Raw genomic sequence first — 24,572 nt, 5'->3', positions numbered from 1 at the left:
GCTTAATCATTATCATTTTGTTGTTCTGAAGCTCAGAGAGTCTGCTTTCCATTGTTGTCAAGTTAGTTCTCCAGAAAGAGACTGTCTGTTCTCCAAGTCCATGCTATAGAGCCTCTCAGGCTTGAAGAGTATACAGTGTCTTAGAACTGCCACCACGTTTAGCTAGCTTAGACCAAGCAGCTGGTTTCTCGTGAGTTAGAACAACGTCTCTTGTTGAATCTCACAACTCCTAGCACATATTAGGGTCTCAGAAAATATTTATCAATTATTTGATGTATTTCATGCTCTTAAAACTGGATTTATGTCAAAGCAAGAAGGAAAAAAAAGGTGAAATAAGAATTTCTTCAGAAGTTTCTCATGCTCTTATTTGATAAAATAAAGATTGTGGAGTAGCTGATTGGCTTCTATTTCCTGTCTCCTGGAATGCTCCTTCTTTGGACCCAGGTACCACCCCTTAAGGAAATCCAAAGGCTGGATGGAGAGAGGAGCCCACATAAAGGAGGACTGAAGGCCTGTAGATCTAGCTGAACTTGCAGCCCATGGCTGGCCATGAACATTCCAGCCAAAGCCCAGTGAAACAGAAAACCCATCAGTCAGCCACAGATTTGGGAGAAATAACAAATTGTTTTTTTAAACTAAAAAAGAAAAGATTGTTGAGTTATTTTAAAGTATACTCATTATCTCCTCTCTCTAAAACTTGCCGGAATCATCTACCTGTTGTGACCTCCAGTGCTACTTACTGTCTGTCACAGAGAAGTAGCTCAAATTAGGGTCCAAAGAGTAGGGACAGAAACTTTCTTGAACACTGTTTAGTGTCTTCTCCACAGGAATGGTGGATGGAGCATGTAATACCTTCACATCTAAGTAGCTATCAGATGGAAAAAGGCTGGTCAAGAGCATTTCTCCATCAACCTTGGTGGGACTGAAGGTCAGACAATGACTGCTTGCTTAATACCAATTCTTTCTCAATTCCCCCATTCTGAATATTGGTGAAAGGTGACTGGTCAAGAGCTTATGCTGTTATGTCAGATGATTGGCCAAGGCCACGAAGCAGTGAAATGATTCACTCTGTACACCAGTCTTGCGGTGATGTGATTCGTTTGTTCCTCAGCAAACTTCCAAGTCATCCACAGTGTGGATCTCTGGAGTTGTGGATCAAACAGTCCAAACTGTGAATGTATTCATTGAATGCTCAGGGTCTGTGGACATGCCCACTGAAAACAGTGTCATTCTGGTCACATGGGTAATGATGATTTAGTAAATTTTGTGGAAACTGAAACCTGGAGAGCTTCCTTCCTTCCTTCCTTCCTTCCTTCCTTCCTCCTCCCTCCCTCCCTCCCTCCCTCCCTCCCTCCCCTCCCCTCCCCTCTCCTCCCCTCCCCTCCCTCCCTCCCTCCCTTCCTTCCTTCCTTCCTTCCTCTCTCTTTCTCCCCCCTCCCTCCCTCCCTTCCTTCCTTCCTTCCTTTCTGCCACGTTCAGTCTTCATTGCTGTGCGTGGGCTTCTCATTGCGGTGGCTCCTCTTGTTGCGGAGCACAGGCTCTAGGCACCTGGGCTTCAGTAGTTGCAGCACGTGGGCCCTACGGTGCACAAGCTTCAGTATTTGCAGCGTGTGGGCTTAGTTGTGGCAGATGGGCTCTAGGGCACACGGGCTTCAGTAGTTGTGGCGCACAGGCTCAGTAGTTGTGGTGCGTGGGCTCTAGAGCACAGGCTCAGTAGTTGTGGCACTCGGGCTTAGTTGCTCTGCGGCATGTGGGATCTTCCCGGACCAGGGCTCGAACCCGTGTCCCCTGCATTGGCAGGCGGATTCTCAACCACTGTGCCACCAGGGAAGTCCCTGGAGAGGTTTCTTGACCTTTTGCATTAATGTTCTCTTTGCTAGGTAAGAAATGGGAGGGTGCAAGTAGTTCTGTGTTGCTGGGTCATAAAGTGAGAGGCTGGAGGGGAGGAAAACGAGACAATAAAGGAAATAGGAACCAGAAGATGATACGAAGCATGGAGTGTGAGAGTAATCTGATCAGCTCCATGAAGCCCTAGCAAAGACTGAGAAATGCAGGTCTGCAGAAATGATTTGTACGGCCAGCACAATGCTTTAAAGTGGATTTGAATGTTTTTTTCCACTTTGTCAGAGTCTTCAGTATTCTCTGTGGTTTTGTCTCTTGTCTCTCCTCTTCCTGTTCCTTCAGTCACTGTCGGTTCCCCTGGCTCCTATTTTACTGACATTTAGGCCATTTGTGTTGTACAGGTGTGTCCTACAGGTGTTTCTCATCTACTTTTACCAGATTTTGTTTTTTAAACCCTTGATGTGTGAAGCCTCCCTCCCCACCAAAAAAAAGATTAAAACTTTTTTGGGGAAAAAATATATTCTCGGGCTTCCCTGGTGGCGCAGTGGTTGAGAGTCCGCCTGCCGATGCAGGGGACACGGGTTCGTGCCCCGGTCCGGGAGGATCCCACATGCCGCGGAGTGGCTGGGCCCGTGAGCCATGGCTGCTGGGCCTGTGCATCCGGAGCCTGTGCTCTGCAACGGGAGAGGCCGCGGCAGTGAGAGGCCTGCGTACCGCAAAAAATATATATATATATATTCTCTTTGCTGTGATATAGATGCCCTCCGCATCTCACTTGTGCTCTAAGATCCCAATGGCCACTGCAGCTTCCCCCTCCCCACACGCACACTGAAGACTCCTACTTTGCTCTGCCCCATCTGATGACTTTAGGACTGAATTGGTTGAGAAGAGACGAGAAAGAAGAGCTTCATATTTTTGATATTTCACTTTCCTTGTAGATGATGAATATTGCCAGAAGCGAGCGAGATAAACTAGATGCTCTGATTTAAGAGTCAGGGTGTAGTCATTCATTCATTCACAGGATATTTATTGAGCACTTTCTGTGGCACTGTTCTAAACGCTGGAGTACAGCCGTTAGACAGGTAAAGTTCTGTCTTCAAGGGACTGATATTCTAGGGGAGAATTAACATATAGCATGTAACTCCTGTGTCCATTTCTTTATTTTGGAGAAGTGATAAATGTCACGTCTGGCTTACTTACCATGAGAGTAATGTCTCTCACCCCATTTCCTATTAGAGAATATTAAAGACCAGCCACATTTTTGCTGCATATCAGCTTTTTGAGCAGTTCTTAAACGGCTTGATATGAGACTAAAGACTGACTGTGACTAAGATTAAGTCTTGAGGGAATTCTGAGATTCTCTTCAGAACTGATGATTTCTCTGAAAGGCCAGTTCTGTTCTGAGGGTTGTGGAAGTCTGTCACTGAACTGTGAACTAAGTGCAAGAGAGAACAAGAGACAAAGACAAAAAGAGAGGGAACTAGCTTTAAAAAGAAAGAGAACTGGCAGTGAGCTCAGACTACAGGTTTACATGGATAGTAATGTTTGGATGGATGGATGGATGGATGGATGGAGAGATAGATAGATAAAAATAAAAGAAAACCTGAGTACCTAGGACGTTTTCTTTTTAAAACGAAAAATTGACCCAGCATTTCCATTGTGTCTGTTGAACTGGTGACATCAGGGACCAGCAGCCAGTCTTCCACTGACGTCAGCAAGAGCAGATTGAAATCTCCACAGCAGAGTGCTCCCCAGCCCTGATAAGTAGGGCTGGTAATTGAATTAGAAAACATTCTGAGCTATCAGCTAATTATGCTATTCAGGCAATTGCTTTGTTCACGTCTGTTTCATCCTTGAATTGCCTGAGTGACTTTCTCACTGGGAGGGGAAGTACTTCAATGTCCACGATAGAGGCACATATTTTGCGTCTCCCTCAATTATGCTACCTGTGCTTCCCTAGGGCAATACTTCGGCATTTCACATTATTACGGATGTTGTATGAGTTTTGATCGGCATTAGTTTTGTTCTAATTTGTGATTCAGTCTGATCTTTGTTTCCACGTGTCTGAATGTGTGCACATGCATGTTATTCCAATGCTCTTTTCTTTCACAAAGGCAAATAACCAATTTGATTTCCCTTCTTCCAGCAATCATACAATATAACAGTTTGAAAGGCCTTAGTCATGCTTAACATATTAAAGCTACTGATGGGAAAGAAATTAATCTAGAACAGCAGCTATAGTATTAGAAATGAAGGATTCATGTCAACTTCGTCTTTTGGTTTTTAAAAAAAAAATCACAGAATCTTCCCTTTCCAGCTCAGAAGTGCATGTGTTGATTGTTTACTCACTTCATCCACTGGAAGAAATTAGCGGCTTTAGGTGTTAAAGACAGACAATGCTATTAAAAATCATAAGCAAAATCTGCAAGAGAAAAGAAGGTTCATCTTCTAGTAAGGATTTTTCCAGTACGAAGCACTGATGATAAATTTTACTTAACTTCTCCTTACATTTAGTTCCCACCTCTTATATAGTTTTGTGTTCAGGCTTAATTAGAAATGCCTCCTTGCTTCCTGAACACATTATCTAGAATTATCTAGAATTTGATGCCGAATTTCTTATGCTTGTACACTGAGGAAGCATGGGAGAATCCCAGTGCTTCTTGAGTCTCTTGGGACAAACACATGCTTGTCCTTAGCAAGATGGTTATTGCAAACCACACATTCAGTGGGACTTTGAAATCCTCATTGAGAGTAGGAAAGAACTTGTAATTTTGAGGAACTTGAAAGGAGGCTGGTGTGGTGAGAGTGTAGTGGGCAAGGAAGAAAATGGCACAAGGTGAGGTGAGACAGGCAAGTGAGGGCTAGATCTCCTACGGCTTTGTAGATCATTAGAGTTTGGATTTTATTCAAGCCATTCTCCAGTTGTTGCTGAGTGGACAGAGCATTTAACCTGAGTTGCCTATAGATTTGGTTATGGATGGGCAAGTTGCTTTTTTTTGCCTAGTGTACCTTGGAATGTTGGATGGACAAAATGGAATAATGTATAGTAAATGCTTCTTCCACACCTATGCAACCCTCAGTGTTTGTTCTCTCTTCTGAATATGTGTATTATCACTTTGAACTTCTGTATCAGCTATTTAATATTTAGTGTATGCTACATTATGGTTATGTCGTTCATATTCTGTTTCTTCCAACGATAGATTATTAGCTCTTTGAGAACAGAGGCTTCAGGGCTAGCACACAAAGCTCTACACACAGTAAGCACATAGGGGTTTTTTTTGTTTGTTCATTTTAAGGATTTGAGGTTTCCTTTATTTAAAACTTTGTCTACTGGTTTTTAAAAATTATTACAAGTAATATATTTCATGTACTTTTGTATATATTTGAAATTTTCTATGTAACAAATGGAAAACAAAGTAGGTTGTTAAAAAAAGTAATATGGTGCAAAGTACAAAATAAAAATCATCTGCTATATCATAGGGACTGCATAATTTTTGTTTTAATTGGTATTGTTAAAATTGCCTTTCCAAATGGCTCTTGCAGGTTTCCACTTTTACTGGCAATATCAATTTCCTAATTTCTCGCCAGTGTTTGATACTGTCAGACTTTTAAACTTTTGCAAACCTGATTATTGAAAAATTGTATCTAGATTTACATTTCCCCAATTACTAGTAAAATTGGACATTATTTCATATGGTTATTGGCCATTTACATTTCTTTTCTCTGTTTATGTCCTTTGTCATTTTTTCCTTTTGAGTTGTTTGTCTTAGTGAATGTAGGAATACTTTATATATTCTAGGTACTCTTCCTCTGTTAATGTATGGTAAATATTTTGTCCCAATCTCTTTTATTTTTTTACCTTTGTTTCAGCTTGCCTTTTGCATTCAACAGTAAAACATAGTGGCCCTTCTTCCATTTTAGGGAGGTCAGTATTTTTGATGATGATTATGTCCCATGTATAGCCCAAGATAGTTTTCTGAAATGATCTTTTAGAATGAACTCCTTGGCATGACCTATCAGCCTAAAAATAATCATCACCATTTGCTGTCTTGGCCCAATAGACCCTGTTTGTTTTCATATATTTTAGTTATTTTAAAAATAACTTATAAGAATAATGAAAGGATAGTTAAAAAACTTCATTTGAAATTTTAATAATAATATAAATGTAGCAACCCCAATCTTTATTCCATATTCTCCTGGTTTTGAATATACATACCTGAAATGGGTACCTCTGAACTCAACTAACTACTCATCAACTGTCATGCATGAACCTGGAATATATACATCTTGAAAATACTGGCTCCAGACTTCAGATACATCTCTAATAGGTTCCAGCTTGTTACTTCTGGTTCTTCCTGCATTTGTATTATCAAAATGCAAAACTTGAAGAATTTTTTGAAACCTTAAATGGCTCGTAATTTTGTTGAAGAGAAGACAGCTATCTTCTTTGCTCCATAATTTAAACACTTTCATCTTTAGATTTATAAACATCAATCAAAATGATCAATGTTTTGGATTTTTTATTTCTTTATTATCTGTATCCTTCTAGCCACTTTCATATATTAACCTGCCCTCAGCATTTGTCCACTCATGAACTGTATCAAATAGAATTTGGCACACAGACGCCATAAAAGATAAAAGAATGTAGTCATATGCCCTTTTAGCATAACAGGATAGTCCAAGTTCTTGTTGCAAAATATTGCATGATGAAGTCGTAGGGGAGCAAAACTTTTCCTTCTACCCTTCTAGGTTCTTTTGGTTGGCCTAATAACCAAATTGATGTAAGATAGATTTACAAGAGAAAAGCCAATTTAATTTCATATGTACAGGAGCCCCATAAAAATGAGAGACCCAAAGACAAGCTTCAGGCCGTTGAGGCTTATATGCCATCCTGAGCTAAGGAACAGGATAGAGGCCTGGGGCTTTGGAGGGGAGGAGGGTCATTCACAGGACAGTAAGAAGGGCAGATGTTTTCCCTGCCACACAGATATGTCATTCAGATAAAAAATTATCTCTGGTAATACCTCCCTCTCTGAGCCAGCTTCCCTACCTAGATTCTTTTAGGTAGTTAAGGGGGAGGTAGAAAGTTCTTCCTGTGTATCTTGGGCCTTATCTTCAACTCAAAATAATCTGCATGCTAGCTGTATGCTTTGGGGAGGCTCATTCTGAATCCCTCCAGAGTCCTTCCTGTTGAATGACTAACTGAATGAGAACACCTATTTCCTTTTTGTTCTTAGAAATACACTGTTCACTCATCATTTCTTGAGTTAGAAAATTTGTCTAGTATGTGGTCATCTAAAGACTCATAGTGTGAAATTTTGCCTTTATGATAAATGTTACCATCATCATTAGAGTCTTAATTGCTGCTATTTGTCTCTTTGCATTCATCTTCTGATTTGTCTAATTGTGAAATGTCTTCCTCTGTCAGTTTTCTTCTCATTGGCATTATGGACAGAAAATTTTAAAATTCTGAACTCTCAGCAGTGCTCAATTAAAGCTAAGTGCAGACTACAAAGATAGTGTCTCAAGTCTTTTGCACCTTATTGAAAGATGATGCATACTTTGGACAGTGCAGTGAGAAAATTGAAGGATAATATAATTGAATCACTTTTGCATCATCCTTTTTGGGGATTTCATCACTCTTCCTTTCTCTTATCATTTGTCTTTTTTTTAAAGCACAGTTGTAAATAATCCAAGATGTAGGGAAAAAAAAAGACCACTAAGATTCAATAATATAGCTTAAATTTATAAAAGCTTGTGCTGGACCCATATGGTAGTTACAAGATAGAATGAGTTTTACTCTATTTTTGATAGTAAGTATAATTTCCCTTTGTTGTTTGGAAGACTCTAAGAAGAATAAAATTATGAAATAACAATCCTTCCAAATAGTAAGGAATAGTTCCAAAAAGAAAGTAAAATTGGGCCCAATGGACCTAATGTTATACCAAGGACTGAGTTGACCGGAAATATATACTGACTGTATTAGTGAAGCTTTTAGTGTGGAGTCAACTGGAATGGAAATAACGTTTAATTCGGTTTAGCCTTTCTTTACTACACTGAAGCCTGCAGGAGTTTGCTCCAGCTTACAACTTTCTGTTCTGACCTTCCCCTTATCTGTACAGCACGGACAGAAAGAATAAATTAACTTCTTTTTGACTGAGGTAGGTGCTTCCTCCTCCTGTTCATTTTGTTTGCAGGAGCCCTGCTTTATCTCGTGTGTCTCTCTTCTAAGCCTCTTTTCTCTATCAAAGCCCTTGAGCTGTTAGCTGTTGAAGTGAAGTGCATCTCTGTAGAGCACAGAGCACTGCCAGCATCGCCAGTTGGGGAGAATCTCTAAGAGGTATGTATGCCAAGCACGATATCATTGTGTGCAGGCATTGCAGGAGTCTGCCAAACTCAGGGGTAGGCTGCCAGTACAAATGCCACGTTGACATGACATTTACAAGTTGAGAGTCTGGAAAAGGACTGGCAGTGGAACACCCTTCAGCTACCTCATTTAGGTTGGCAGTTTCAGGGCCTACTTTTGGTTTTTAGACTCAGAAACCATAGTCAAGAAGTAATACTTTGTATAGAATTTAAAACTATCACTGCCGCTTTTTCTAGTAAGTGATGAATCCTGTTAGCCTGTTCCTGGGATGCAGGATAAACCAGAGTGGTAAGAGTGCAGAACCTGGAATCAAATCTGGATTGAGGGCTTTATCACTTACTGTGTAACCCTGGTCAAGTTACTTAATCTATGTAAGTCTCATTTTCCTATCTATAAAATAAGGATAATATCACTTTCCTCATAGTGTTATCAGATGGATTAAATAATATCCTTAAAAGTATAAGCACCAGTGCCTGTTCAATACTAGGTATTCAATAAATGTGAGGTATTTTTCAGATTCTTTAGAAACTTGTGAGAAATTCAGGTTTTTAGGTGTTCCTATCTATATTTTAGTAAAAAGTAAAAAGATTCTCTCTTTGACTTAAGAATTGCCAGAACAGTACGCACAGGAAGCCCAGAACACAGTTTTCTCCAGCTCTCCAGGAAAACTTAGAGCCAGAGTCAGGATCATTTGAGCATTTTGGCATCTCTACATTAGTTTCTTAGGTACAGAAACCTTTGAGGTATTAAGAATTTATTTCTGTAATAGCAGTCCTTTGATTGAATTGGAATTTTTCTATGGCAAATTCTAATGCAAAGTGCAGACCTAGAGCTATTCTGAAGGATATCCTGTGGCTTAATAGAGAGGCTATCATTTGGGTGCAGGTAAGAAGGTACTTGGTCTTGAGTAAGTCTTTTATCAAGATCTAGTAGCTAAATAACAGACTTTTCTGTGCTGCTTGTATAAAATATCCTCACCATAGCACTTTGTTTATTTCCTTTAATCATTTTCAATACATTAGTAAATTCTCTCAAATGATAAAATTCTGTCTTTTCTTTTTTCTCTTGTTTTTCAGATCTTCAAAGTTGTTGCGGGCATTCTATGTTCCCTTCCTGTCAGATCAGTATACAGTGTATGCAAACTACACCATCCTCAAACCCCGGAAAGGAAAGCAAATCAGGAAGAAAAGTGGAGGTTAGCACCATGCCTGTGGCCCCAAAGGACAACCATCCTGTTAACTGGTAATTCCACTGACAGGACTCCCTCCAAGTCATCGTTTGTAACATTTGTAATAAAAGCCATCTGACAAGAATACTGGAATCTGGGCTCTTTGGGCTTGTCAGAGTCAATCACATTCACTTCTTAATGTGTGTCTCTGTTCTGCATGTACACTTTGTGCAGCTAGGTGGAGAAAGGCCCTAAAGTCCGGGTAGATACATTGCTCCACATCTCATTGTTTTTCTTCTGTTCAATTATTTACTAGACCGGAGAAGAGTAGAACCAACTTTCAGGAAGAATTGAAAATCCCGAGACTGGATGGCTGTGTTGAGCTGTTCTACACACTCTGGCTTGGCATCCAAGAACTAGCCTCCCTTGGGCCGTATGAGCTTCTCCACCAAAGCTCTTTGGCAGCTCCTAGCAGACAACCTCGTTCCAATCCTAGTGCTGAAAATGACCACAGCCTAATTGCCAACCTACATGTCCTTTTCACCTCCGGCAAGACTAAGCTTTTCTAAAGCATGTCACAGGACCAGGACCCTACCCTGGAGGTATCTCAGGAAAAATGCAACCAGTTGAGGAACTGTGGCTTAATTTCATTACATAGGATGCCTCTTGCTTTCATCTTATTTCCTTTACAACAAACTATAACTATATGGGTGTGGGTTTTTGTTTGTTTGTTTTTTAAGCTTTAGCATGCTGTTTCTTGAATTCAAGACTTCCCTGTATAAAGGTTATCAACAGACCAGACTATAACTGTACAGGGCATACGTGGAGAAAATTAACTCTATCAGTTGGTAGATTTGGATGACATCACATTTTAAAGTAATTTATTCTGAGGCCGTTTCTGAGGAAATTAAGAATCTCCCTTTTTAAACAACCCTAGTGAGAAAGACCAGTGTATATTCATGGCACCTGTTTTTGAGTATGTCTGTTGCAAAGCACATCCTGCATGGGGCACCTCTAGTCAAGTAGGCAATGATAAGGACTTAATTAAAACATAAGTATATACCTTACTTTGCTTTTACACACAGTATTTCATAGTTTACAAAGCACTTTCACATTATCTCATTTGATCCTCACAGTCATGACGTGAGGTAGACAAAGGAAGTGGTTTTATCCCCATTTTACAGATGAAGAAACTGAGACTATGGGGCAGGGGGCAGGGGGAGGTAAGGTGACTTGCCCAAGGCCACACAGCCAATAAGTAGTAGCGCTAGGACCAGAACCTGGGTTGCCTAACTTCTCATCCAGTGCTCGTCCGTACTCCTCACTTGATTATGAGAACATTACTTGAAAGAATGATGAGGTTGGCCAGAGACCTAATTGATAACGTAACTTTCTATTTTAAGGAAGAATTTTATCTGTGTTTCTGTGAGTTCTTTGGAGCCTCCAGTCTGCCTATGGGTTAGACCATCATAGCGGTACTCCGGGATGCAGCCTGGCCTGTGGCAGGAAAGTAGTGCTCATGTTTGGAAGTCAAGCTCCTTTGCAGCCACACAGCATCCAATACAAGTTCCATTCCTATAGTCAATCTGGGGTCACGTTATAGTGCCTTATTTCCCTAAGGGTGATTGTGTCTAGTATCTGCAAATAGGATGCATTCATTTTTCAGAGTTTCCATCTTTAATTTTTCAAAGAGAAGGGATTTTCAGTAGGAACTGATCCCAAGAGAGGAGAAGTGACAAGGGAAGAAATGGCTAGTTACCATATGAAGAGTCCTCATTCGGATCCCCTCTAAAGGAATATCTGGGGAGGGGTTGAAGAATTGTGAGTCAGTAGGTCTAGATAGCATGAACAATGATAACTGGAGAGTGAAGATAAACTGGGGTCCCACTCGCTGCTTTAAGGATTTTTGTATTTAATTTTCAATACTTGATTACTGTTTCCCAAGGCAGATATTGGCACATGTGGTCTGACTATGGGACAGAGAATTTCTAGTGAAAGATCTTGCCATACCTGCAGTAATAGTGCACTGTCCTTCACAGTGGCTAGAGCTCTTTTTTTTGCCAAGGTAAATGAGAAGGTACAGTAATGGAGGTCCATGGTGAGTGGTTTTTTTCTAATCAAAGTGGTACAGTACTGATCCATTTTATCATGTTGCATGTTAAAAAAAAAAAAGCCTTCTAAGCAAGAACTTACTGTAATATAGCACAAAAAAGGTCATGATCAATCTAGGTATTCCTTGGGAATATCAGTTGCTATCCCTTTTAAAACCTGATTTCAGTTTGCTCTGTTCTATGAATATCTTTAGTGAGAGCACAGTAAATTGCAGAACACTCTGCCAAATTCGATAGGTAAGGGATATAAAAATGAATGTTTTTTGTTGTGAAGGTGTTTTTCACATGATATATAAACGTGTTAAAACATCTCCACCTGGGCTTCCCTGGTGGCGCAGTGGTTGAGAGTCCGCCTGCCAATGCAGGGGACGTGGGTGCGTGCCCCGGTCCAGGAGATCCCACATGCCGTGGAACGGCTGGGCCAGTGGGCTGTGGCCGCTGAGCCTGCGTGTCCGGAGCCTGTGCTCCGCAACGGGAGAGGCCACAACAGTGAGAGGCCCGTGTACCACAAAAAACAAAACAAAAACATCTCCACCTCAGCAATACAGGGAGGTTAGCTTTGCCTGGGAAGAGAGTTTCAAAACACTTGGTGAGAGTAGCATTTCTCCTCCAGAGAATCAGTGTTCAGCATGAGCTGACCGCTCTGCTCACTGTAAGGATAAAGTATCTCAGGTACGTTTTTCTCCACAGATTGTTGACTATCAAGGAATGAATGAAGGTCTACAGCTTATTGGTAATAAGCTTTGATTGTAGAGCTGAGCGAGGGAGTTGGGTGTATTGGCAGTCCCAGGGCTCTCTGATCTCTGGATCTTAAGCAGCCTTGTCTGAACCCCAGATCTCACAACACTGAGTCCTATTACTGAACCAGCCTGTGTAGTAGCATCTGCTATCGAAGTATACCTGTCAACTGGTAGGTGTCATCTGATAAGAAAGACCACTCATTTTAATCTCTTGAGATTATAACATTAAAGGGAAGCCCACACTCTTTATTACTGAATTCAAGTTTAGAAACTGATTCTCTGTTTTAAATCAAGGTGGTTCTTGATCCCAACAATTTATTTGGGTCATTTTTTCTAGTTTGGAGTTCTGGGAAAGAACCTTCCAAACCCCATGTAATTCTGCAGCATTAGATCCAGATTGACCATTTGGGCAAAGCACAAATGGAAATCCTTTATTGTGTTTTGCATTTTGTAGGATTTATTGAAATAAGAATTCACTGTGATTGTGCTGTCTTCTGGCCGGTGTTGGACAGCTCTGCTTTAAATTTGGTTAATTTTATTTTCTCTGAAGAGCGAAAAGAGGCACAGTTTAATCTTTGCCTCCACAGGCATATTAAGCTCATGTATTAATTCATTCTTAGGCTCCTACATTAAATGCCTTGGGTAAACAGATAAATGGACATGTGCTCAGCTGTAATTTTTTTGCAAAAGAAAGATCTGACTTCCATATGGCATTGTTGGATTTCAGAGGCTCTCTGGTGTTTTGATAAATCTAAATGAATGTTGCCTTTAATTTTTCCAGTATATAATCTATTTAACCGTGAGATTCATGCTGCAAGTGAAATCAGGAAGCACTGCAGTGTTGAAGCAAGAGTATTGTTCAATTCATTTGTCTTCCTGATCCTTGTACTTTATTTCACATGTCCGTGTTTACATTACATACTTGTATTTTCTGTAAAAGAAAAAGTTAAATAAATCTTGGCAGTTTGATTTTCCTTTTATTAAGTTGATATTTTCTCTTTTGCTTTTAGCTTTTAAATCTTTGGTGGAGATTGGAACCTGAAGGAGCTCAACTCCTTCCATCACCCCCACTTTCCTCCTTCAGTGTATAGACCTGCCCTCTGTAGACCAAATAGCCCAGAATGTTTATTCTGAAAACTCTGGGAAGAAGCCATTGGAAAACCCAGTGAGGGTTAGTTTAATTTTGTGGAAAAACCAAGCACAGTGGGAACTACTCAGTGTGTCAACATTGTGCCTAAAAGAGAGTTTCTGGGTCCATGTTACGTTTTTGGATTAAGAATCTCTGGGCGGGCTTCCCTGGTGGCGCAGTGGTTGAGAGTCCGCCTGCCGATGCAGGGGACACGGGTTCGTGCCCCGGTCCAGGAAGATCCCACATGCCGCGGAGTGGCTGGGCCCATGAGCCATGGCTGCTGAGCCTGCGCGTCCGGAGCTTGTGCTCTGCAATGGGAGAGGCCACAACAGTGAGAGGCCCGCGTACCGCAAAAAAAAAAAAAAGAATCTCTGGGTTTCGAGAGTCTTAATATTCATAGAAATGTGATCTAGTAATATCTAACATTTAGGTAATTTTCCACTTTGTCAGGGGTTGTCAGGAGCAATAAAACTTTTTTTGGTGAATGAATTTCTAACGTCATTCCTGTATCTTGCACCTTATAGCCAATAACTTCTAGTAGCCATCTGGTTTAGTACCATTGGTTACCGGTTTTCTTTCCATAGGACCCAAAATGCCCAGGAAACTTGGTTTGATTATTTCTTCCAAGTTGTTTTAGAGAAGGATATTTTATTAATATAATTCCAGAAGGGAGAAGTCCACAGCCCTAATGAATTTCTTTTCCCCTCCTAGAAGGCCATTCTTCTCCCTGTTTATTTCTCTTACTTTTAGGGCCAGCTCGAGTCTCCCTCTCTTTTATGAAGTCTTTCTAGACTTCAGACCCCTGTGATTACTTCCTGAACCCTCTTGAGTACCCAGTGTCTTTACTAATGACATAGAACCTTAACATGCAACCCTTGCAAGCCTGTCTCTCAAGAACATTGTTGGCACGTCTGGGGGCAAAGACCATGTCACACTTCAAGAAACCTGCAACAAAAATACAGCTGTTGCTTTCAGTTTGGTCGATTTTAGGCCACAGAAAATAGAGCAAGTCATGAGCCCTATAGTAACTCAAAGGGCAATTTGAAAGATGTGAATGAGGCTAAATGCTATGTATATTTTAGGACACATGCTTTCACGCAAAGGAGGATTCCTCAGAATACCTTCGAAAAAGAGAGATTGTGTACCTTCATTGAATATTTTTATTATTACTTGGTTTTGGAGGGTCAGATAGCCCACAACACCTTCTGAATGAATTTGGAGCAGAAAGCCCCTCCTCCAGGTGTGAGGAGATGCTCGGTTCCTACCAGATACGTGCCCTGGTAGGAAAAGGAAGTCTATAACTGCAAGATGGCTTCGTACTGATACGTTCAAATTCAATAATATCAAGTAGTAAGTGTTTTTTTTGCAGCTGAAAGCTGTTTTGGCTCTCTTCAGCCCTGGAGTTCACCACAGACCTGGCATTGAAACAAATTATAACCAACAGATTTGATAAATGAAATGAGAGACATTCAGATAAGGGATGTGAGAATACAGAATTGTAGTGAGACGACAGGCAGACTGGGAACTCCTATTGTAGCTCCTTAGAATAAACAGCTCGTGATTAACAATTGGGTTAAATAGCATACCTAAGTATGAGCATTTCTTTAAAATATTTAAGGAAATCTTAAGGTATCTTTATAAAACACTTGAAGGTAGTAGGGGTTTTTGGTTTGTTTTTGCTTCTCGTTTCTGGGCTGCATGTTCTGCCTTGACATGCCTAGAGATAAGAGTGTAAATTGGGTGATTCTTGATGGTCCCATCAGCCAAAAGATTGTGTGAGATAAAAGTAACTTCTTCTGACAAGGGTTTTTTGCAGACCACAACCATGGATGCCAGCCATTTACTGCCTTAGGAGATTATCTTTGACTTTTATTTGCCTGCAGGTATTTGGCAACTGGTGCCATTGGACTGTAATTTGCCATTTTAACCCTCGGATTCCAACTTGCCAAATGAGAAGGGTATGGTTTCTGGTCTGTTTGCTAGGCTGCTTCAGCAGCATTATACTCAATGCTGGAGAAGATGTGACCCGCAGAGCAGTGATTCTCAACTGGAACTCCACGAAACAATCACCTGGGGACCCTTTGAAAATTGCCACTGTCTGCTTGGACCCACCCCCTTCCTCCCAGGGAATTCTGAGTTAGTGGCCCAAGATGGGCCTAGTCATCGTTACTTTTTTTTTTTTTTTAAACAACTTAGGTGATTTTTCTAACTACCCACTGTTATTGATATTAGAGACTGGAAAGCAAACAATCACATGAAAGATCAAAGATAAATTAAGTCAGCAAAATGTTTGGCGTCTTTTTCCAATTACAACCCCTGTTAACCCAGCCCTCTTCCCCTCCCCAGACCCTTTTCTCTGCTTTTTCTGCCCTATCAAACCTTACCTGTCCCATCTCTCATTCTTTCTGGGCCCCGCTTTCTGGGAAACAATTAACTAATGTGGTACTGAAGTACACTAATGGATGTTAATAATTTACTCCAGTTCCCTTCTCATTGATCCTCTCATCTCAGTACATTTGAATGATAACAATCTGGAAAAAAGGAATGACTAATTTTGGCAATTTCAGACCCATTCAAGTGCCATTTAATTTATTTGTTATATGGGAGGAGAGAGTTTGAGCTGGCAGATCCAACCTTCAGGAAGAACTGCCTGGCCTTTTTCAAACCCTATTGGCCTCCTCAGATAAGGACCTGTGGCTGTCTTGAATAGGAGAATGAAAAAAAAATGTGTGTGGGTATTAAGCCCTCCTGCTGTGGGCACACTGAGGGAGGCTACTTTGTCGATCTTATATGTTTGTTTGAGACAAGTACAGTGAAGACTTCCCCTTTGTTATTGTGCCACTGGTCTTCGGAGCTTCTCTGGAGCTGCTGCTACTTCCCCCTCCTCACTCCCGCAGACATGAGAGCAAAGGTTAATCTCATTTTGAGAGAAATGACCTGATATGTGTTCACCCAACCAGCAAGAAAACACCATGTATCACTCAGGAATTGGTCTTGCTCCTTGTCTCCCTATTAACAATATGTCTCTAAGCCTCCTTGGTATTTCCTATAATATGTTCCCATTTTTTCTTGCCTGTGAAATATTTGTGGAGTTATGTAGAAAAGGAGGCTGGCTTTGCAGTGCTACATTTATAAAAGAATCTTGTGAATTTTTTTAAAAAAACTCAGCCCCTTCCCCTTTCCTTGGGCTTTTTTCTATAATTGTGTTCCCAGAGTCTGTGATATTCTAAAAAATAGAACTCAGAGTTTAAATTTGTTGCCATGCTTTTTGGGTTTTGTTTTTGTTTTACTCCCAAGTATCACAGTTTCTGAAAACTCGAGGCAGCCTTGTCTGCAGTGCCCTAGTGTCCAGCAGAGGGCAGCCTATTCTCAATAAAAATTTCAGCTCTCCTTTTCCTCCAGGAATCTAATTAGTTCCACTAATTGCTTGGTGTCAAAACTCCAGTGTAAATTGAAATATCTGAGTTGCATTTCTTGAGAATCTGTATACTTTAGAATTACACTCCTATATTTCTATAATTACAAAATTTTCCTGGAGAAAACCGTGACCATAATTTGTGACAGCTGGATCATCACCGCTAACAGTGATTCCCTGGTTGGTAAATGATCCACAGGTCAATTCTTCCCAGTTAATTTTACCTCTGTTGACATGACCTTGATGGTCTTCATAGGTAGTAAAAGATATGTGTTTGGTGGAGAGGGGGAAGCAGCTACTTTTAGGGGTAATTACCAGCCATTTACTCATTTTCAAGTTTCCAGACATGAGCAAAGCAGTCTTAACTTTTCCTCTGCTAACTTATTATCAAAGGCAACTCAAAGGCTATATGAATGTTCAGGGTTCTCCCCTCCATCAGGTGCCAACACATTATCTACAGCACAGTAGCTCAACTTAAGGTAGAAGGGGCTGAGCCCCTAGAAAGTAAACGGTCTGAGAGTACCTTTGATTTCTCCTCATGTGTAGGTCATGGGGTGAAAAGCAAACATTTGCAGAAGGAAGTAGAATTTGCATTTAAACGTATAGGGTATCCACTTAGGCAGATTTAGGCCTTTAGGGACAGACAAGTTCAGCTCTTTGATAAAGAAGGAAGATTTCCCTTCTTTATCCCATTTCTGAACTCAACCTTAGAACTATCTGGGGAATAGATTGAAGTTTGGGGTTTTTGTCATTTGGGGGGTTTCTTGTTTTCCTTTTATGTTTTTTTTACCCTCTAGATCATCAGATTTGCTCTGTGCAGAAATAATACGAGTAACAGCTAACACTTACTAAGCATTTACTATATGTCAAGAAGGTTTCAAGTTGCTTTTTTACCTCACATAATCCTCACAACAACCTTGTGAGCTCGGTAACTATTAATCCTCTTTTTAAAGATGGGGAAACTGATACTCAGAGATATTAAATGTCTTGCCCAAGATCACCTGGGTAAAAAGTTGCAGACCTGGGATTCAAACGCAAACAGTCTGTCTGGCTCCAGACCCTCTCTCGTAACCATGATGGTACACTCCCTATTTCATGACCTCTTGTTTGGGTATTGTGCTCAGGTGTCTGGAATGGCTAGATGGGCAGAGATAAGAACAGGGTCTAGTCATAGTCATGTCATTTTTTCAACGACCTTCTTATTCTACCTTCCATAATCGGAGCCCAGAGCTTGTCCTAGTAAGACAGAGTGTTCAGTCTTTGTAGGGACTTTTCTTTTCTTTCTTTTTTAAAAATATTTTTTATTTTATATTGGCGTATAGTTGATTTACAATGCTGTGTTAGTTTCAGGTGTACAGCAAAATGAATCAGTTATACATACACATACATCCATTCTTTTTCAGATTCTTTTCCAATAGAGGTTATTACAGAGTATGGAGTAGAGCTCCCTGTGCTATACAGTAGGTCCTTGTTGATTATCTGTTTTATATAGAGGAGTGTGTATCTGTTAATCCCAAATTCCTAATGTATCCCTCCCCCCACCTTTCCACTTTGGTAACCATAAGTTTGTTTCCGAAGTCTGTGAGTCTGTTTCTGTGTTGTATGTCTATTGCCATACCACCCTGAATATGCCCGCTCTCATCTGTAGGGGATTTTCTAGAACACTGTGAGCCCTCAGCTAATTTTAATTTCACACTAGAAAGGGAGCTGATTTCCTGAAGTCCTAGAAGTCAGTGGAAATTCTGGTTTCTAATTACAGTTCCAGCTGAATCTCTGCTGAGATGTGAATGGTGTGTCCAGGGGTCTTGGCACTGCTTCTTTCTTACTCCTGTGACCTTTTTCCTAACAGTTCTGTTGGGCAGGTCAGAGAAAAAAAAGGGGGGGCTTCCCTGGTGGTCCAGTGGTTAAGAATCTGCCTTCCAGTGCAGGGGACGCAGGTTCGATCCCTGGTCAAGGAACTAAGATCCCACATGCTGCAGGGCAACTAAGCCTGTGTGCCACTGCTACTGAGCCTGCATGCTCTAGAGCCTGTGCGCCACAACTAGAGAGAAGCCCGTGTGCCGCAACAAAGATCCCACATACCGCAACTAAGACCCGACGCAGCCAAATAAATAAATATTTTTTAATGGGAAAGAATACCATCTTCAGGGGACACCACAGGGAAAAGCTTTTAGGGGACCTGGAATATTTAAGTAATCCCTGCTTTTGCTAAATCAAACCTCTGTCTCATTGGGATCTGGGGACAGTATGCCCTGATGCTGAGCTACTTATGTTGGCTGGGCGTAGTACAATACATGGTGATGAGGGCTTACAAAAATAAGGGAGAAGGGAATCTGGACTCTACCCCGTGGACATAGCAGGGCTAGTGAGGGAATAGCTGGCAGGAGGGCACTATTAATACACATCTATGGATGTCACAGGGGAAACCAACCAGGGGGAGGCAGAGTGCAGTTTACAGTGTGGTAACCAAGAGCCAGAAGGTGTGTTTGTTTGAATATGTAATAATTTTTATGGTTCAGTACTCAAAAAGCTTAAATGCAATGTGATATTCCGGATTGGGTCCTGAAACAGAAAAAAAGACATTAGTGGAAAAATGGATGAAATTTGAGTAAAATCTGGAGTTTAGTAAATAGTAAAAACCAAACAAACAAAAGGATAAATGGAAAAATTGAAAAATCTCCATTTCTGTTTCCCAGATACCCATAATCAGCCAATGTGATTAGTCATGTGCGTTCTTCTAGAGATTTTTTCAGTGCTTACACAAGCACATGCATGTGCATTCTATTGTATACAAATAGTAAATACTATATACATTGTTCTGGCACTTGCTTTTTTTTAAAAAATCTTAAGATATTTTGATATTAACTATTTAGGAGTAATCTATTAATTCTGAACATTTTCAGTTTAAATTACACTGTGTACCACAATTTCAATAACGCTGTGTACCTTGCTTTTTCACTTAACACTGTAACAAAGGTTTTTTTGTTGGGCTGTATATAGCATCTGGCAAGATAACCAGGGGTCTGTCCTAAGAATGTTAGGGCCCATAATAGGACTCAGGGGCCTAAGACTTTTGAGAAAGGTCACCATGTCTGCTTGATCTCCAGATTGGTTGTATCGTAAATCTACCCTTGTGGTCAGGGGAAGTACTAATTCTGACTGCTGTTCTTCGGGAATTGGGGGCCGACAGACCTTGAACTTAGGTCTCCAGGTGTTCTCTTTATGTGTTTGGTGTGGGCACCAGATTCAGCGATTCAGTGAGCCCCTGGAAATCAAAAACATAACTGCTAACAATTGTGTCGTGCCTGCCATTTACAAGGTACTTTACAGTATGGATCTTATTCCTCACAACAACCCCAAGAGAGAAGTAAGGTAAGATTTGTCCCTATCTTACCAATGAGAGAGCCTTCTGGAAGGCCTTGAGTCAGGTCTTCTGACTCTAAATCATGTAGATTTCATCATCCTTTCACATTGGTCCTCTCTGTTGCCAAAGCTCAGTTGATTGGAATGTTTTCTTTCCTGCTTCTGTTTCCTCAGTAGATGATACCTATTAATGGCTAATATCTGAGGGCTTACTCTTGTCAGGTACTAATCTAAGCACTCTATGTGAATTATTTAACCTTAACCACATGCGGTAAGCTTTACAGCCCCACTCTACAGATGAAGAAACCAAGATTCAGAGAGGATAAGTTATTTGCCCAAAGTCACACATTAGTAACTGGTAGAGCTGGGATGTCAATCTAGGTCTTCCTGATTCCACTGTATACTCTCGTAACCACTGTATAGACTGCCCTGAATCAGAACTGTCTCATTTCTTTGATTTGTTCTTCCCAAGAATTCAAACAAAGTTTTGCTCTGGAAATCCAATTTTACCTACGGTGATAAGCTGTGGCACGGAGGGAGAGGATAAAGCAAGGGACAGTGAGAATCCCTGATTATGAGTTCTGTAGCTTCTTCTGAGTCACTGTGTGGGTCCAGGTAAAGTCTCTTTCTCTTTGTCAAGTATTCCCAGCCATAATATTGGGATTAAAATTTTGCCACAAAGTGGAAAAGAGAAAAAAGGAGAAAATATTGAGGTAAAGTTGAGGGGAAAATATTTGAGTCCCAAAGAATGAAGACATTCTTTGTATAAATATAAATTGGAAATATCGTTAATGCTACAGTGATAATTACTACTCTGCAGTGAATTAAGTACAGACCTGGGAATCAGTTTCCCAGGGTCGTCTTGCTAAATGAAGAGAGTTGGAACATGCCTGTATGTGCCTCAGGTTTTCTGTTCATGAACTGGGCCACCCACCGCTTCCTTGACGGCCTTCTCAATGGGATGACACTTCTGGGTCTGCCCTGAGAGAACCACCTACACATAGTTCTCTCCCCTGGCTCAGCCTTCTCCCAGTAGGGTGACTGTGGAGCAGATCAGCCCTTGAATGAGTGCTTATTTGCAAAGCTCTGTGAGGAAGAGGCAACCTTAATACATGTGAGGCAAGAGGCAGGAGGATATGCCAATGTCATCCAAGCTTCCTCAGGACTGACCCTTTTCTGTTGTGACACTGAGAGCTGTTGATCCCATCTGCCTGTGCTTCTCTGTATTCTCCATGCTTCATCTGACAGGAACTGGCAAGTCTAACCTTGTCTTCCTTTGATTCATTTGATGAGTGAACTGTATGTGGGTGTCAGAACTCAGTGCTTTCGTGCTGAGCGTGTCACGTTGTTTCCCAAGGGTTGCCTTAAATCCTCAGCCTAATCTCAGCGGCTGCCTCTGATGCTCCCCGGCCACTAGCTTCTTGTGGTGTGTGTGGGATGTGGAAAGGTGAACCAGAGGGAGCAACAGAGGGGGGAGGGGGATATAGAAACAGCTCAGTGCCGCAGGACTGTATTTGCAGTGCTTTGCTAGCTTCCAGGAACCACGCGAAAGAGGGATCATTATAATCTGGCAAAAACCACAACCAAAAGGGACAGAATTGTTCAGTGATAAGCAGCTGTAGCTGTCATTTGCTTTTCCTGGACAGAGGTGGCCTCCACAGTCTACCTGAGCAGACCTTTCAGACTCTCCATGAGCAGATGCTTCTTTGTTGACATGGAAATTATTTTTCCAGATGAATTTTTAAAATCAGTGACTTTCAAACATCAGTGAACATTAAAATCACCAGGGGTGAACGGCAAGATGTGCCCCATTCTCAGGGATTCTGATTCAGTAGATCTGGGATGGAGGCCAGGAATCTGCATTTTTAACAAGCATATTAGGTGATTCAGATAGTCAGTGGACTACATTCCCCAAAAGACAGTCTTAGATTTAGTTCCAGTTTCCATTCAGCCCAGTGTTTGAAATAGCCTCTTTCTGCTGCAGTCTGTTTGTTTTAATCACTTTATTGAAGGATTTACTAGCATCTCCACGTGTACTACCTGTTTCATCCTCACATCATCGCAGTAACTAGAGAGGGAATCAGAGGTGGTTAGCTCTATTTTATTGGGGGTGAGGGGGTGGGAGGTGGGACTGAGGCATAGGGAGAGGTAAGTCACGATAAGTCAGAGACAGAGGTGGGAACGGAAGTCCAGAATTGATGACTCTCAAACCGGGCAATTTTCTGGGGCCTATTTTCTCAGCTTGTGTTATTCCATAGGTGTCCAATTCATTGTGCTTGGGTAAGCAAAGCATATTTGAGTTTTAAACAAAATAGCTTAGCATCCATCAGTTTGCTAGTTTAGCATACCGAAGCTCGTCTAAGCCTGAGCTAATATCTAGAGATGATATGTGTGGAACTGACTTAATGTGCTTCTTTCTGCACTTGCTTCCTTCATCATTTCTGAAGCCTTTTCACATAAACTATAAGGGAACCGATTTCTCCTCCTCATGCCAATAGGAACCCCCTCTGATCTAACTGGTAAAGTACTAAATCAAAAAAACTATTAACTTTCTGCTTCTCAAGTAGTACTTGGATCCATTTCTAAGGAAAAAAATCTTGAAAACCCTAAGTTTACTTCAATTATTTTTATTACCATGCTACTTAAATTTACAAATATAAAGTAGGAATATAATGTTCTTTTATTTATGGTTCTTATACAACTAAAAAAACCAAAATAGATTTATAAGTTAGATACAAATGAAACCACAAAACTAATACTACTCATATTAATATTATAGTAATTTAACATGGCAAATGATGTATTTTGCTGAGACTAAATTATCCCTTGTATTGTGACTGTTATTGCCTGCGAAAGCTCAGCTTCTTTTGAGTTCAACATGCTTATGCCACCAAGTGACCTATATTATCTCAATTTTCTCACCACTTTTCTGTTAGAACTACTGTGACAGTGCAGTCCTATGATGTGATTTGGCTTTCATTTTGTGCTTGAAAACACCATTTTCATTTTAAATCCACCTCTGTTCTTTTCTCATGATCCCAGAACAATAAAAGCAGCAATGAACACACATGCAATGTAGGTATTGAGATCACGTGGCAATACCAGGTTATAAAGTAGTCATCCAAATAATCCAGAATATGCTTATGCAAATCTAAAAAATAATTATCAAAATGAAAACAAAACTAGGGACTTCCCTGGTGGTCCAGTGGTTAAGAATCTACCTTCCAATGCAGGGGACGTGGGTTTGATCCCTGGTCAAGGAACTGAGATCCCACATGCCGTGGAACCACTAAGCCCGCGTGCTGCAACTACTGAGCCCATGCACAACAACTAGAGAGAAGCCCAGGCGCCTCAAAGAAAGTTCCCGCATGCTGCAAGGAAGATCCCGTGTGCCACAACTAAGACCAGATGCAGCCAAATAAATAAATAAATATTAAAAAAAAAGACAAAACCCTAGAGAACACATGCACAAACCTAAATTGAGAATTACTGTTCAGCTCCATTGATTCTCAAACTTTCACTATGATCAAAAGCCTTATCTACTGTGTTTACTTCCAAGAACCCCATATGTTTTTTTGGTTTTTTTTTTGCGGTACGCGGGCCTCTCACTGTTGTGGCCTCTCCCATTGCGGAGCACAGGCTCCGGACGTGCAGGCTCAGCGGCCATGGCTCATGGGCCTAGCCGCTCCGCGGCATGTGGGATCTTCCCGGACCGGGCCACGAACCCGTGTCCCCTGCATCGGCAGGCGGACTCTCAACCACTGCGCCACCAGGGAAGCCCGAACCCCATGTTTTTTTTTAAAAGTCTCCTAAATTAGATTTATTAATAATTTTACTTTTCTTATTAATCAAACACATAGAATTACCATTTCAGAGCTTGTGATCACCATAGGTAGCTATCAATCCAAGCTGCTTATAGTTCAAAACAAACAAACAAAAAGGGACATTCTAGTTATTCCATGCTGCCCTAACAAGGGTAAATGGAAACTTCCCACTAAATTTTGTCAGAAAGCACTCCCATACCCTCACCTCCTGCCACTGCTGCCTTTGAGGACTCCTGGAGTTCTAGAGAGGTCAGTTTAGCCTTTCTTGTACAAGCAAAGTAGCCATGCCACCCAATTTGGAAGGATTAAAGCTTGCCCTAGTTTTGCTTGATTGTTGTACTTCTAGCATGCTAAAGACCTAAAAAATGGGAGGAAGAAAATACAACAGAAGGCACCATTCCAGTACCAAACTGAAAAGAAACAAAAACAAGAGAGCAACATGTTTTTAACAGCTTGCATGGAGAAAGCGGAAAAAATATTGACTGGGGAGTTTGGATAGCGCTGTTCATTTTCTCTCACCGCCCGCGTTATTTGTCTTACGGGGCAGGAGCCAGATACAATTCTGGCGCACAGGCCGGAGGAAGAGGTGGAGGGGTTTTGTGGAAGCTTGAGG

At 41.1% G+C, this 24,572-nt stretch overlaps 1 protein-coding gene across 2 annotated transcripts in view; it reads left to right on the top strand.

Moving 5' to 3' along the window:
- ALG9 (ALG9 alpha-1,2-mannosyltransferase) overlaps positions 1-13,183 on the top strand; it is a 95,722-nt gene extending 82,539 nt beyond the window's left edge. Inside the window, exons 15-16 of one of the 2 annotated variants that reach the window (XM_060160372.1) lie at positions 9,286-9,404; positions 9,694-13,183. In XM_060160372.1, coding sequence (XP_060016355.1) covers positions 9,286-9,404; positions 9,694-9,731 — 157 coding nt within the window. In that variant the 3' untranslated portion in view covers positions 9,732-13,183. Of the gene's footprint in view, positions 1-9,285; positions 9,565-9,693 lie in introns of those variants that run through there. The other variant, XM_060160373.1, reaches the window with a different exon arrangement.
- Positions 13,184-24,572: the final 11,389 nt, after the last annotated feature.

This window comes from Lagenorhynchus albirostris, chromosome 9 (genome assembly GCF_949774975.1).
Source record: "Lagenorhynchus albirostris chromosome 9, mLagAlb1.1, whole genome shotgun sequence".
In the NCBI taxonomy this organism is placed as follows: domain Eukaryota; kingdom Metazoa; phylum Chordata; class Mammalia; order Artiodactyla; family Delphinidae; genus Lagenorhynchus; species Lagenorhynchus albirostris.
This window is presented reverse-complemented; position numbering and strand designations above follow the sequence as displayed.